This window comes from Coenobita brevimanus, chromosome 13 (genome assembly GCF_032717465.1).
Source record: "Coenobita brevimanus isolate Jiangsu-jjx chromosome 13, ASM3271746v2, whole genome shotgun sequence".
NCBI classification, from domain to species: Eukaryota; Metazoa; Arthropoda; class Malacostraca; order Decapoda; family Coenobitidae; genus Coenobita; species Coenobita brevimanus.
Genome location: NC_136966.1, coordinates 56,677,048 through 56,693,129, shown reverse-complemented (window position 1 = coordinate 56,693,129; position 16,082 = coordinate 56,677,048). Strand labels below are relative to the sequence as shown.

Here is a 16,082-nt window from a genome sequence, read left to right as displayed (position 1 = left end):
AAATTGTCTGTTACGTCCCTTTCTCCTCTGACTCATGTCCCTAAAGATATCAGATAACCTTGCTCTGGATCTGCTAGCCCCATATGAGAATGAAAAATGGGTATGATGATGATGATAGTGGTGTAGTTGGGAGGACGGGTGGCTAGGTAGGTAGGCAGCTCAGGTATGTGATGATGATGATGATGATGATAATGGTGAAGGTGGGTGGTTAGAGATAGGTGATTATGATGATGATGATGGTAGTGGGGTAGTTAGGTAGTTGTTGTTTCTGGTAGTGGTAATGGTGATGATGATCGTAGTAGTGAAGTATGGTGGGTAGATAGGTGATGATGATGATGATGGTAGTGGTGAAAGTGGGTGGGTAGGTGATGATGATGATGATGATGATGATGATTGATATAACCCCTATTATTTAACTATACATCCATAAAAATTGGTTTATTTCGCTATCCAGTCACAAACACTGTGTAGATATCACAACTCTATGAATAATATACAAGGGAGCGTTAAGGTGTTATACGTGAAATAAACCGCTAAGGAAGAGTTGTTATGGAGGCCCCTGTCACCCCGTCAACCACCACACTCAGCTCTGGAATATCCTTGTGGAGCAAATCTACGGAGAACCCAACCCCCGTTCACCTTAAAATCCCCACATTCTTCACATTTTCCATAGCACTACTTCGTGACTAGCATCGTATTCTGCACTTCCTTTCCATTTCACTTTTTCGTGACTAACATCATATTCTCCATATCTTTTCCATAGCACTTCTTCATGACTAGCATCATATTCTCGTGTTAACCTCCTTCTGTAACTCATACTTAGAATTTAGATAGTGATTTTAGGCCAAGTTAGTGTAACAGTGGTGTGGTGAAGGCTGTATCTAACCCCTCTTGTTGGGTCTCATTATTATTATTATTATTATTATTGCTGTTGTAAAATCTTGCAAAAGCAGCAACAGCAAAATTATCTTACACTTTATGGGATGCACGGCCTTTTCATCAATAGATTTTTTGTCATACTGATACAGGGCAGTTTTTTTTTCATCTTATTTATTCACTGCGTACCATTCTTATAAAAAAATTTCTGGCTGAAAAATCTATACCAGTTTTGTAATATATTTTTTCTGTGACAACTTTGCACTTTTTTATTTTTTTTTGTCAAAATCTGTACAATAGTTTTTTTTTTTCTTTTTAATTGTATTCCCCCTTGGGCATGACTTTTTTTGTGTGTGTGTTGAAGCCCTTTTGTTGTTTCGATTTCTTCGTACTATGGATATTTAATTTTTCAGCTAAACTATTTTTTTCTGTCAGTAATGGCTTTCGCCGGTACATTATTATTATTATTATTATTATTATTATTATTATTATTATTATCGTAATTTTTATATTATTATTATTATTACCACCACCACCTCCACCACCAATAACGTACAAAAGGACATTAAGCGCTATATCCAAAAAATAAATCGCTAAGGAAAAGGTGTCAGGGAGCTTCCTTAACGGACGTACCAAGGCTTATTTTTCACCCTTTAAAATTACAAAGCACACACCGCCTCACCCATTAACCAGGAGTGATAATAAATAATTACCTCCATTAGGACAGCGAATTATCCTGTATAAAATAATTGACTACTTTTCCCATTACATAATAACGACAAACAGATGCACGCGTTAAGTAAAATATAACAGCGAATTTCCTACCCATATACGTGGCTATATTTTTGCCCATTAAATAACTCACTTTCAGCCTATACATTTAAGAACCAAATTCCAGACCAATAACCCTTTCAATCAGATAACTTTTTCATATTTTCTTCTACGTATTTAAATTCCACATCATTCATAGTGGTTTCCAGAGGTTAAGTTTAATTATCTGAAGGCACATTGAAAGAAACAGTGCGTCCTCGGGCAAAATAAATAATAAAATAAATAAAATAGACCCGTGAAAATCGTCTGTCCACAGCTCATGTCCAAAGCTCACCTTCTAGAGTCCCGCGATTTGAAGAAGGAATTCAGTGTGGACGGTGGGTAAGCTGGCGAGTTATAGTGGCGGTGTGTGCGAGCTTCATGCACGCCCACGCACTCCTAACTCGCTCTGTTTATCCCGCATTATCTCATTAGGGCTTTAATTCGTGGAGGTTTGGGCGTATATTGAGTCTGAGGTGCGTTGGTGCGGATAGTGACGGGAGCGTTGATGTTCGCACCGTGCCACTTTTGGCGCCAACCCGCCCGCGTCCACACTTTCGCCAATACTGACTACCTTTCCTGCTTCTTAGTCCGTTACCACCCTTACCTCCCCTCCATACCTGTGTCTCTCTCCCCTCCCTCCCTCCATACCCGTCTCGCCCCCCTTCCGCCCCTCCCTTCCGTGCTACTCCTTGCTATAAAGATCGAAGCCAGTATTGAGTGTTTTGCCGGAGCTGCCATGTTGGTGTTTACATGTGACGTCATCAGCAGCCATGTTGAAATAACCCTTTGTTAGATAATGATGTAGCTTAGGTATACGTGATTTTTTTTAGCGTTCACAGCCTGCCTCAATGCGTCCTTGCTAATGAACTCCCATCCTTCCCTTCCGTATTTTATGAGGGTCTTGGAGTTTCATAGTTTAAAAGTAAGTTCATATTCCTTTGTTTCACTTAGCACGTTCATGTGTATATGCAGTACTTTCTTCCTTGTTTTTCCCTTTTTTTGTGAACATCGTAACTCCACCAATCTCACTTCTTCGGTTTACTCTCCTCATCGTCCTCATTTTTCTTTTGTTTTCCTATTTCCCTTCTTCCTCTCCTTGCCTTCCTTCTCTACCCTTCAGTTCTCTGTCTGTCTGTCTGTCTCTGTCGCTCTATCTCTCAGCAGTCGTACCAGATGAAAATACAGAACAGTTTTAACCTCTCTCTCTCTCTCTCAAAAACCATTTCAAACCCACACCCCCTCATCTCTCACCTCGGCAGCGCATCGTTCCTGGCCCTCCACTTCGCCAAGCACTGGGGTTCATGGATCTCAATTGAGCGGGAGCCGAATTCTCTCTTGCAGATGTAGCACTCCACGAAGCCCGGCGGCCGCGTAATGGTGGATGACGTCATGGCCGGGTTGATTTGGCGCTCCCCTGACAGACAAAGAATCCGTCATTATCATAATCATCATTGACATTATCTGTATTATTATCAGCTTAAGACGACGGCGTGAAATACAACAGTAAATAGTAATAAAAATGATAATGATAAGAATAACAATAATAATACTGTAATAATAACAATAATAATAATAATAAAACAGTACCGTAATTATATCATTAGCATCAACACCAGCATCAGTGGTTTTAGCACTTAAGTTCCCCTCCTCCTCCTCCTCATCATCATCATCATCATCATCCTCATTATCATCATCATCGTCGTCATTCTCCTCCACCTCCTCCTCCTCCTCCTCCTCCTCCTTCTCATCATCATCATCATCATCAGCATCATCTAAGAACTGAAAAAAACAATAACGATAACAACAGTAACATAAGAGCCTGATGAACATTATGAGCAAGAGCGCCACACCTGTGCATATTTATTACAGGTGAGGCAGCGTACACCTGGTATTGATCTGTACACCTGGCGAGATCAATGATTGTGTGTGTGTATGAATGTTTGTGTGTGTGTGTGTGTGTGTGTGTGTGTGTGTGTGTGTGTGTGTGTGGACCTTGCATAAATATTAATGTGTGCAGGCTACTTAAATATTGATGTCAGTGATGTGTCACTGTGTGTACGTATTGGTAAAACTTAGTACTGTGAGAGAGAGAGAGAGAGAGAGAGAGAGAGAGAGAGAGAGGTGCTGGGATCACTTCGACTGAGAGGTGTAGGAAAACAATCCCCCCCTCTCTCTCTCTCTCTCTCTCTCTCTCTCGCCTAGTGTTGTCTCACACTTGTTTCAGGCCGAGTCAACAGGTGTGTGTGTGAGAGAGAGAGAGAGAGAGAGAGAGAGAGAGAGAGAGAGAGAGAGAGAGAGAGAGAGAGAGAGAGAGAGAGAGAGAGAGAGAGAGAGAGAGAGAGAGTGAGTCTATATATACTGCCATTTTTCGATAATTACTTCCCCCAGGTCAGGCTTCTGTCGGAGAGAGAGAGAGAGAGAGAGAGAGAGAGAGAGAGAGAGAGAGAGAGAGAGAGAGAATCTAAAAATACTCCCCTTTATTCTATAATTAATATTCCTATACTAGTCTGGAGAGAGAGAGAGAGAGAGAGAGAGAGAGAATCTAAAAATACTTCCTTTTATTCGATAATTAATATTCCTATACCACTCCGGAGAGAGAGAGAGAGAGAGAGAGAGAGAGAGAGAGAGAGAGAGAACACTTGTTATAATCAGGCCTACGTAGTGTAGATAAATTCACCGTAGAATGTTGTTTTCGTGTATATAGTCTTGTTTTTAAAAAGGTAATGATAACTACAACACCTGTCATGCAATCAGTTTACTCCCTAAGACAAGGCAACTCAGTCTTGGCCAGCCTCGTTAGCCCCTGAGTGGCATCATGTGACACCTTTAAACTCATTAGTCCACCAGGCGTCGTTTGGCTACATGGTTACCACCCAAAGTAGTAGGCCAATGGTGTCGTGGGTTACCGGAAACCATTTGGCTTGTCACTAAATTCAGTCACATAAAGGCATTACTAAATTGAGTGAATGGATGGTGAATGCTCGTATTTTAGCACAACCTATGTCTCTCTAACCCAAGTATGAATAAGTAAAAGAACACCACTTTATTTTTCAGAAACGGGATGTGAAGAATTCTGTAAACAAATGCATCTCTGTGTGAACTCGATGGCCCCTGCTCTTCAAATCCGCTCAGATCTGCACCAGGATGACTCACGAGACATGGTAGTGACTTCTGTGACGTCACTAAAAGGTCAGTGAACGCTGGAAAAGGTTAGATGGAGTAACGACCCACTTTGTCTCGAAGGTTGGAGGTCAGGGAGGAGGGAAAGAATTAGGGTGGAAAGGGTGAAAGAATGGGTTTAAGGGGAAAAACTGAAGCTTATTTTTGCTGTGGTTATTTTAGTTGTCAGAACTGCTCTCTCAGTTTATTCACAACCTTATATAAATGTTGAAATGCATGTAAAACCCCTTGGAACCAACTGTTTTTCTAGTTTACGTCAAGCAGGAGGCTTTTCGTTGGTTACTCGTGAAATTCGGCACGCTTTTACCGTTTTCTGTTTTGTAAGGTCCTGGAATCATAGAAAACGGACGCCATGGAAACTGAGTGCACGCTTTTTCTGTATTGATTTGAGACATGATAATCTGAGCATCAATTCAGAGGCCGTGACGCGAGTGGAGTTATTTCTGTGACGTAAATGCGTGAGAGGAAGAATAATTAAAGAAACAGGGAGTAAAGGAAAGAGTAAAGCATAGATTATTGGTGACCGGGAGACGCTGTGAAGGAATGTTTGTAAGAAAGGTAAACAGAGAATAAGAATCGATGGTAGATGATGCCAAGAGCTGGGGTAGGCATACTAACAGACATGAGTCAAAACAGATCATGTTGTCTTCATAAAACCACCCAGTCACCCAGAATCAAATGTCATAAAAACAAAAATAAACGAGTTTTCATGGAACCACGAAATCGGGATGGGATGGAAAGAAAACGGACCCCATTAACTCTCCTCCCATGCACCAGATAAAAGAAAACGGACCCAAACAACTCCCATGCACAAGATAAATGGAGGGAAAAATACAAGAACTCAAACACCTCCATGCACCAAATAAAAGCCATCAAACACACTATACAGAAAGCCAGAGCAGGTTCTCCGAAATATGTGTTTAGTCTTGTGGAAACGAAGCATTAACCTTGAAGCCTCACGACACAGAGAAGGTTTAACGTGGGACTAGGAGCTCACAAGGCGCGAGATGATGTTATAGCTTTCCTTGGCCCGTAGCGGTATTCTCATCGGTTAAAGAAGCTTCCTAACACCTTTTCCCAAGCGATTTATTTTGTTTATAACACCTTACTGTCCTCTTGTGTGGTATATATACATCCTTCTAACATGGTCATACCCTTGACATAGCTATCATGCACTTTCGTCATGATCATTATTATCATGATCATACCAGCACCACCACCATCAACATCATCTTTCACACTAATACATGTGTTACGTATGATCTAAAAACAAGTAAAAAAAAAACTGAAAATCCGTCTATTCAAAAAATGTCTGTAGGAAGCGAGCATGAAGTAAGAAAAATAGGCTGCAAGGGGTACGAATATTTTTTTTTACTCTCTCTTTCTCTCTCTCTCTCTCTCTCTCTCTCTCTCCTTAAAAATTGAAAATTACGAAAATTACCGGGTCGATAAAAGCGCGACCATAATTTGAGAGAGAGAGAGAGAGAGAGAGAGAGAGAGAGAGAGAGAGAGAGAGAGAGAGAGAGAAATTCCCCACATTCCCTGTGTTTCCGTCTACATTTCTTTTCTGATTACATTATGTGTGTGTGTGTGTGTGTGTGTGTGTGTGTGTGTGTGTGAGTGTGTGTGTGTGTGTGTGTGTGTGTGTCCTGATTCCAGTGTTTGTTTGTGTGTTTGTGTTGGGTCACGAGAGGTCATTCCTACCGTAATGACTGCACCAACCCGCACTACACCATACCATTATTATTATTATTATTATTATTACACCCTGCCTTAGTGTGGGAAAGGAGGTCCGGATGATGATGATGATTATTATTATTATTATTATCGTCATATTTCTGATTATTATTATTATTATTATTATTATTACTGTTGTCATTATCCTGAGGTTAATAACGCCTTCAGTAACCTCTTCAATAACCCCATCAATAACCCTTTCAATAACTCTTAAGGAGGTATGGAAGAAAATAAATACGTCCTCGAACTGAAGGGGTTGTTATATCCATTTATTAAACCACAGTTGAGAGAGAGAGAGAGAGAGAGAGAGAGAGAGAGAGAGAGAGAGGAGTATCGTCTTGGTATGTCTAAGAAATGGGATCAAAGGAAGATAGGGCAAGGAATTTTGTCGTGTCGCTTTTGTTATCCCGTAAATAACTTGCATAACAGTGACTGCGGCGATGTATCCTTTGTATAATCGATCACGGAAAGGAAGCAGAGGACGCACACACACACACACACACACACACACACACACACACAGGTTGCGAAAAGTTTCACTGACGAAGTGGGTGGTTACTGTCCCCCTCGAGCAAGGGGACGGGTGTGTGCGTGTGTGGAGGTCACAGCCTTGCCCTTAGATCGGACTATATGAGCTCTCAGCTCCCTTCCGAAAGGGTAAAAAAGCTGACGATCACGACCATCAGGTGATCCTGACCGACCCGGTGAATTACACACACACACACACACACACACACACACACACACACAGCATGACGGGAGATGTGGCTGAGTGGTCATAAATACTTAGTTGTTAATTACAGAAACACTATATTGAGAGAGAGAGAGAGAGAGAGAGAGATGATGAACATTAATAATCTCTGAACTCATATCCTCCATAAATAAATAAAAAGAAGAAGAACAAGAAGACAAACATACTATTACGCAAGAAATGAAAGTTTTGGGGGGACAAGGAACGTACACCAACTGATTTGTGAGCCCGTGAACAACAGTGCCTGAATAACATCCCCCAAGTATGAACAGGAAGAACGATTGGGAAGCTTGACTAATTGCGTAAAGGAACACGAAAAAATAGCAGGAATATTGAAAAAAACACCAGGATCTTAATATTAGCCGTGTAAACATCATAAAACAGAAACAGACATAACGGTGTGTGTGGTATCTCAGCCCTGGACGCCATTTAAACGTGTTGGTGATGTGGATGGTGGCGTGCGTGAGTCTCGTGTCCCAAAAATGGCGGGAAATACGACTCAGTGTGACCTTGAATTGCTGTGGGAGGCGGTAGGGAGGTGGTGGGAGGGGGTGCGTGGGAGGGGAGTGGGGTGGACGGTGAGGGTGGACTAGGGTGAGTGGGCATCAATGACATCAATAGTTTAACACGTGCGGAGCTGGTTGGTGGAGAGAGAGAGAGAGAGAGAGAGAGAGACGCTGAGTGGAATGAGGAAAGGCGACAGGAAAATTGTCAAGGAGGTAAGATGGAGAAAAGGATGAAGGAAAGTGGGAGGGAGGGAATATGGAGATAACTAGGGAAGGAGGGAGAAAAATATGAAGGAAAGATGGAGTGAAGGAAAGATTGGAGATCGTAAGGAGGAAGAGAACGTGGAGGGAAGGAAGGAAGGAGGGGAAATAAGGAAGTGCTAGTGATGTAAGGAAGGAGAGGAGGGAAAGACGGAGATAAGGAGGAAGTGAGGAAGGAAATGGTGAGAGAAAGAAGGAGGGAAAGGAGGTGAAGAGGAGGAGGAGGGAAGGAAGCAAAGAAGGAATGATACAAGGAAGGAAGAAGAGGAGAGAAGATGAAGGGAAGGAGGGGGAGGGAAAACGGGAAGGAGGGTAGGACACCAAGAAAATAATGAAGGAAACATAGACTAATTACAGTTACAATCAGTGTCCTTAGATTTCGTTCACAGTAAAGGTAATTTGAAAGAGAATAAATTATACACGCCCTCCAGAATAATTAAATTTACTATGATTATAACGTCTCTTAATTATATAAGCTTTAGGTACAGGAAAAAGAATTATATATCTTGACTCACCTTTAATTGTAGGTCACCTTTTGAGTGGACCCTGCCTCACCTTACCTATCCCTGCCTAACCCCTGCCTACCTACCCCTAGCCACAGTATCGACCCCTTGGCTGTTTTGTTGTGACGTGGGGTGGCCAGGGTTGCAGCGAGTCAACCCCTTCACGACTATCCTATCTCATCCCCTCCCCTTGTTCCTACTCATGGACGATTCTATTTCTCACACTTGGAGGGGAAGTACAGAGAAGCCATTAATTTCCTTCGTTATAATAGATTCGGTTTTCACTGTCATATATTCGGTTAATTTTCGCCTAATAAAGTGTTCAGTTGATGGTCAGGTGTAGGTAGGGTGAGGCAGCGGTAAGGCAGGGTGGAAGGTGGTGTTACTGAGTGAGGTAGGGGTAGGCAAGGAATAGGAGGGTGATGTAGGGTGGAAGATGGTGTTTCTGAGTGAGGTAGGGGTAGGCAGGGAGAAGTAGGGTGAGGCAGGGTGGATAAACTGTGGTTCTTGGTAAGGTAGTGGTAGGTAGGATGAGGCAGGGGTTAGGCAGGGTGGTAGTTGTGTGTTGGTTAAGATTTGGGTGAGGCAGGGATAGTGTGAGTGGATAAATTATGGTTCTTGGTAAGGTAGTGGTAGGTAGGATGAGGCAGGGGTTAGGCAGGGTGGTAGTTGTGTGTAGGTTAAGATTTGGGTGAGGCAGGGATAGTGTGAGTCAGCGAGAGTTGTGAGTAGGTTGTGGGTGTGGTGAGGTTGTAGCGTTGTGGGTGAGGCGGAGTGAGTCAGCATGAGTTTGCGTGAGGTTGTGGTGGTTGTGGTGGATGAGTCAGGTTGGATTGTGGTGTGGCGTTGTGTGGTTGTGGTAGTTAAGAGTCAGGCTGGATTGTGGTGTGGTGTGGTGTGGCGTTGTGTGGTTGTGGTGTGGTGGAGTGAGTCGCGGTTAGAGGAGGGAGATGTGGTGAATAAAGATGAGTCAGAGTTGAACATTAGTAATTTTGGACACAGGTAACAGAGAAAGAAAGACTCGAGGATTAGTCTTATTAGTCTTTATTTCTCGCCTTTTATCATTTAGCTTTTTTTTCTGTAATTTTCGTGACATCTGAAGTGGAATTCTGATGTTTTTAAAGATGGAGACGTCAGGCGTAAAAATTAATTCTTGAGTCTTATTTCCAACGTTAGCATACACTTTTAGGTCTGGCTCGCTTCTAGATGAGGTTTGAAGCCACAACAACAACAACCAAACAACAACAACAGCAACAACAGGTCAGGGTTTGTTGTGGTGGATGTGGTGAGTTGTGCAAGATGAGTCGAAGTGAGTCAGATTTATGAGAGGGTTATGTGGTGGGTCTGGGTGGGTGAGGGTGAGGTGTGGTGGGGGTGTGGTGGACTGCGGTGTGGTGGGTGAGGCAGGGTGTGTGGATGCATGAGGAATGAGAGTGAAGGGTGGTTGTAAAGTGAAGGGTGTGGTGGAAGAGTAAGTGGCTTTGGTTTGGTGGGGTAAGGTGGATGGGAAGCTAATGAAGGCCAGAATGAGAGGTGGAGTTGGGTGGGGTTGACGAGGGGGTGGGAGTGGGTGAGTGGATGATGGGATGGAGTGGATAGGTGGATGGTAAATGTGGATGACATCTTACCACCTATTACCCTCCAAAACAGCAACGTTTTTGTTAGGTTAGAGAGTTTTGGCCTTAGTAAGAGTCAAGATGATGATGATGATGATGATGATGGTGGTTGTGGTGATGGTAGGTGGTGATGATGATGTAGTGACTAATAATAATAATGGTGATGATGATGATAAGTGTGGTGGTGGTAGTAGTAGTGATGATGATGGTGAGAAGGGTGGTGGTAGTAATGATATAATGATAAAAAATGCTAATGGTGATAATACAGTGATGACATAATGATGATAAATGCTAACGATGATGGTAATGATGTCATTGATGTAATATAAACTAATCTGTGTCAATTTTAATGGTGGTGAAGTCTTGTTAATTTATACTGTACGTTGTTAGCCATGGATTTATCAGGTAGCGAAAAGGTATAACTGATTAGCAGGTGAGAGAGAGAGAGAGAGAGAGAGAGAGAGAGAGAGAGAGAGAGAGAGAGAGAGAGAGAGAGAGAGAGAGAGAGAGAGAGAGTGTACAGTATCATGTAATGCCCAACACCAAGGTCAGTCTGTCTAGATATCACGTAAATTCCAGTTTTTGCTCCTGGGCAAGAGTGACATTCCATATATCTGTCCTTGTTGTTCTTGCTGTCCTCCTCCTCCTCCTCCTCCTCCTCCTCCTCCTCCTCCTCCTCCTCCTCCTCCTTCATTTCGTTATTGGTGTTATCTGTCGTTTGTGATTTTATTGTCATTCGTGTTTCCCTGTTACCTTGTTTTTCACACACACACACACACACACACACACACACACACACACACACACACACACACACACACACACACACACGGTGGATTAAGTAAAGCAGACCATCTTAGTCTTTAAGAACATAACGTGTAATATTAAATCATCCCTTTTTATGCACGATACACGGAATAAAAAAAATAAATAATAAATGGAATATACACAGAAGACTTGAACTTTACAAATATGAGGATTAAGAAGGAGTGGGTTGTGGGTGGGGGTAGGTGGGGGAGACTGGGGGCTGGTGGGGGGGATTGGGGTTGGAGATTGGTGGATAGGGTGGGGAGAGGGTGTTGGATGGGGTAGGGGGAAGGATGGTGAGTGGGGGGTAGGGGGAGAGTGGGGGATGGGTGGGTGAGAGGGTGGGGGGTGGGTAGGGGTGGTGTGTGGGTGGGCAGAAGGTATATACCCAATAAGGACTGACGATATTTGAGTCGATAGTGGCAATGGAAAGCTGTACGTCATTGATTTGTGTTAGTTAATTCTGTGGTGTGGAGAGGAGTGAGCGGGATGGGCTGGGGTGGCGGTAGGTGGTAAGGCAAGATGGGGTAGTATGCCTTGTGAAGAGGGGCATTGTAGGCTGGCTTGTATTGGCGTGGTGAAGGCTTGAATCAGAGCTTTTTGAAGAAGAGGAGGAGAAGAAAAAAAAAGAAGGGGAGACGAATAAGAAAAATCGATGAGGAGGAGAAGAGAAATAAAAAGAGAAGAAGAAGAGGGAGAAGAAGAAAAAGAAGAGGAGGAGAACAGGAGCAAAAACAAGACCTAGAAGAACAATAACAACAACACAGGAACCACTACTCCCATATACCCAGCGTCTTGAAACGCACGCATGAACCTAGCGCATTTCCCTGAGGTCAGCGAAGATTTGTGATTGGCAAATAGTGTAAGTTACGTGTTAATTGCTGAGGTCAGGCAAGCCCACGCGGATTTAGGCTGAGTTGGGACAGCCCTTGGATTTAGATTTTTATTTTCCTTGCTCCCTACAGACGGTTTTATTCAGCTGAGGGGAGATTTTTCGTGCTGTGTGTGTGTGTGTGTGTGTGTGTGTGTGTGTGTGTGTGTGTGTGTGTGTGTAACTTTTTTTCCTTGCTGCCTACAGACGGTTTTACTCAGCTGAGGGGAGACTTTTCGAGCTGTGTGTGTGTTTGTGTGTGTGTGTGTGTGTGTGTGTGTCTGTGTGTGTGAGAGAGAGAGAGAGAGAGAGAGAGAGAGAGAGAGAGAGTCAAGTAAGGCACAAGGAAGAAGAGTCAAGTTCATCTGTATTATATAACATTGTGAAATGAATTGAGAGAGAGAGAGAGAGAGAGAGAGAGAGAGAGAGAGAGAGAGAGAGAGAGAGAGAGAGAGAGAGAGTCAAGCCGGATCATATAACCGTGTGAAATGGATTATGTTTGGTCAGGGTAGGATGAGGGGGGGAAAGAGATAATGCAGGTGTGTTGAGGTAGGCAGGGTCAAGGCCAAGATTACCTGCATGATAACGAGCCAAGTTAGGTCACGTTAGGTCAGATTAAGATTAGGTTCACGGGTAGTTTGATTTCGTATAGGGTGGGTTAGGTTAGACTGGGTTACATTGGGTTAGGTTAGGTTAGTTTAGGTTGTCTTAGAGAGAGAGAGAGAGAGAGAGTGTGTGTGTGTGTGTGTGTGTGTGTGTGTGTGTGTGTTTGCGTGTAGGAGCGTGACCTGCTAGGGGACGAAGGAAACCGGGTCATCTATTATTAACATCACCTGATACACATACACACACACGTCTGCACACACACACACACACACACACACACACACACACACACACACACACACACATGGCAGGATAACGTTCACGCAAGCTCATAAACAAGACACATACACACGTACATACCCAGACAGACAGACAGACATTTTTTTTGTGTGTGTAGTGAGTCATTTTTACGTCATGTGTCCATCTCTCCCTCCCACACTCCCTCCTTTCTCCCTCCTCCACCCCTCCAACACCACCTCCACCACCATCGACATCACGACACCACACCACACCACACCACACCACACCACACAACCACCACCAGCAACAACAACAACACTAAACTCACAAAATGGAATTGCTAGGATAGTCTCAAAGGTAACACCAGTTCTTAAAGGAAGCTCCCTAACACCTATTCCTTTGCGATTTATTTTTCTAGATAGGTGGTTAATATCCTTTTGGACGTTATTTATGCAGAGTATGGCGATATTGGAAGGATTTTGCATCACACAAGAGGACATTAGGGTGTAATAAACGAGAGAGGGAGAGAGAGAGAGAGAGAGAGAGAGAGAGAGAATACTGTAAATATTTGTCTTTTTTCCCCTGTCACAATGGACGCAGTGCGGTAGCGGTGTAGCTCAGTTAATCTCTTCACTGTAAGATCCCCCTCCTCTCTCTCTCTCTCTCACATCCCACACTCCTTCCTCCTACCCTCTTTCTCCTCCTCTCTCCATTTCTTCCTCCCACACTCGTTCCCCCTCCTCCCTCCCTCCTCTCTTCCTCCCTACCTCCCTACATCCATTTCCTTATCATTCTCCCTATTTTTCTGATTTCGTCCTTCTCTCCTCTTCCTCCTTATCCTTTTACTTTTCTCCTCTCCTTATCTTGTACACTTCCTCTTCTCTGTCCTTTCTTCCCTTCCTCTTTCTCCTTTCTTTCCGTTACTCTTCTTTCCGTCTGCCCTTCTTTCTCCCATATTCTCTCTCTCTCTCTCTCTCTCTCTCTCTCTCTCTCGTGTGAATATAAAGCTTACCTCATCGCCTAGCGGACAACCTCACCTGTCCGTATAAGGCACCTGGACACGTCATAGGTGTGTGTGTGTGTGTGTGTGTGTGTGTGTGTGTGTGTCAGCATTCCATCACATTACTAATATTTATTTTCTTTTTTTCCTGTTAGATTTTTTTTTTTTTTTAAGTATTTCGTGTTTTTATCGATTAATTTTTCGTGTCAGTTTTTCACGTCTTTTAGTATTTCTTCTCGTAATTTTCATGTTTGTTCTCTTGACAGTAACCTTCTGTACACATCTCAACTGTATAGGCATTACTTTCTTGTCTTTCTAATTCATTCATTTTTATTCTCTTACGTCACCTCATTCATCGTAATCCATTCTTCCTCTTGTCTCTTTTTTGTCCATTCTGTTTTCATTTTCTTTTTCATTTCCTTTAATATTTTTGTTTTGTTTTGGTTTCTTATTTAATTTCTCTTCTCTCTTTCCTATTTTTTTTCTTCTGCATTTCATTCTTTGCGCCTCACTCTGTACTTGCCTGACAACGCTAGGGTTTCTGACGTTATTTGCAGTCGGTGTGTTGACTGGGTGTGTGCTCTGCCTTGTTAGTGTGCAGGGCTGTGTGTGTGTGTGTGTGTGTGTGTGTGTGTGTGTGTGTGTGTGTGTGTGTGTGTACAGTTAGATTCTTGGGCTGTGTTTGCTACGTGTACTTGTGTGTATATGTAGAGGTATGTGTAGAGTATCAGTTATTTGTATGTATGAAAGTCTGAATCAGTGAATATATCTCAACACTAAACAAATTTCTACAGTGTTTATTACGTAGTTTTATTATTAACACTTTCGTTCAACACTGAGGATATTACTAAAGTCACCACCAGACAATTTTACTCAGCAGAAACTAAAGATCCATCACATATTGGACAGGAATAAATAAATGCAAAAGAATATGTATTATGTTCACGTAGGATGTGTGTGCTATACTCCGTTCACTCTTACTTGGCCCAGAGTTGTGTCCTTTTGTAGCTTATTTCACGTAGGCCAGTGGCAGGAAAAGGCAGTACCACGGCTCTCCATCCTTTCCACGTTGCATTTTCGTGACCAACATCATCTTCTGGTGTTGATCAATTGCTACAGCTCAAGATACAAAGATGACAATTTTAGGCCAAGTTAGAGTGAAAGGGGTATATGTGATTGGCAGTGAGAGAATGTGTGTTGCTGTTAGGTTGTGATGTGTATGTCTTAATGTCTCAGTAGAAAAGCGTGTTATTGACAGTCGACATCTGCCTCACACTTTCCTCCCTCACGCTTCATATCAAAGAGCAGTTGTATAGGAGGAGAAATACATACATCAGGGCCCGTATTCTTGTTGATTAAGGAAGCTCCCTAATGCATGTTCCTAAGCAATTCATTTTACTTATCGCGCCTTAGGATTCTTAAGTAACTCTGATACCACCATAATTCGCATAAATAACGTACAAGCGAATATTTGCCACCCATGTCCTAAAATAAATCCTAAAATAAATCGCTAAGGAAGAGGTTTTAGGGAGCTTTCTTAACCGACTAGAATACTACCCAGGGCCCTCTCAGCTAAGGAATTTCAGAAAGAATTTTGGACCAGAGAAATATACCAAGTCATGTTGAGCCGGAAAATAGCAAAAAGGGAAGGAAACATGGCAGGCTTCTCCCAGTTTAGGAATATTAGCCATCGGAGTAAATGAGATGCAGGAGAGTTGAAAGAAGAGATGAATTTTGGTAACCAGTTGTAGGTGTTTGTATAATTTTGTACAGATTGGGTATAGGAGTAAGCGAAGTGTAACGTATTTATGTGCTGTTGTGAAGTGCAGTAGGGGAAGTGATTATGTAGGCTACTGTTGAGCTGTGCGTGTGTGTGTGTGTGTGTGTGTGTGTGTGTGTGTATCAGAACAAATGTAACACGTGGGTTTGTTTACCTTTGAGCACCATGATAACTCGCACCATCTTGCCGCCGGGACGGTCCTGACAAGACTGATAGGGAGGGAGTAGGCAGGATCAGGCACAGGGTCAGGCAGGTAGGAGGGAAGGGAGAGGCAAGGAGGGAGGGAAGGAGAGGTCAGTGAGGTTGGAGGAGGAAGGAGGGAGGAGTCAAAGAAGAACGATTGAGGGAGGGAGGAGGAGATAGGGGAGAAAGCTGGAGCGATGGAGGAAGTATTGAGGGATCTAGGAGTATGTGGGAGAGGGAGGGAGGGAGGGAGGGAAGGAGGCAGGGAGGAAGGAAGGGATGGAGGGGAATGTAGGGGAGAAAGAAGGGATGGAAGAGCAGGTAGGTAGGCATGAGGAGAATGGGAGGGAAG

At 43.2% G+C, this 16,082-nt stretch overlaps 1 protein-coding gene across 1 annotated transcript in view; it reads right to left on the bottom strand.

The window, feature by feature from the left end:
* Positions 1-15,769, bottom strand: part of LOC145416510 (uncharacterized) — a 40,197-nt gene extending 24,428 nt beyond the window's left edge. The window contains exons 1-2 of the mRNA XM_080285478.1: positions 15,702-15,769; positions 2,941-3,103 (exon numbers count right to left, since the gene is read on the bottom strand). Coding sequence (XP_080141604.1) covers positions 2,941-3,103; positions 15,702-15,729 — 191 coding nt within the window. The 5' untranslated portion in view covers positions 15,730-15,769. The remainder of the gene's footprint in view (positions 1-2,940; positions 3,104-15,701) is intronic.
* Between the last annotated feature and the right edge of the window lie 313 nt (positions 15,770-16,082).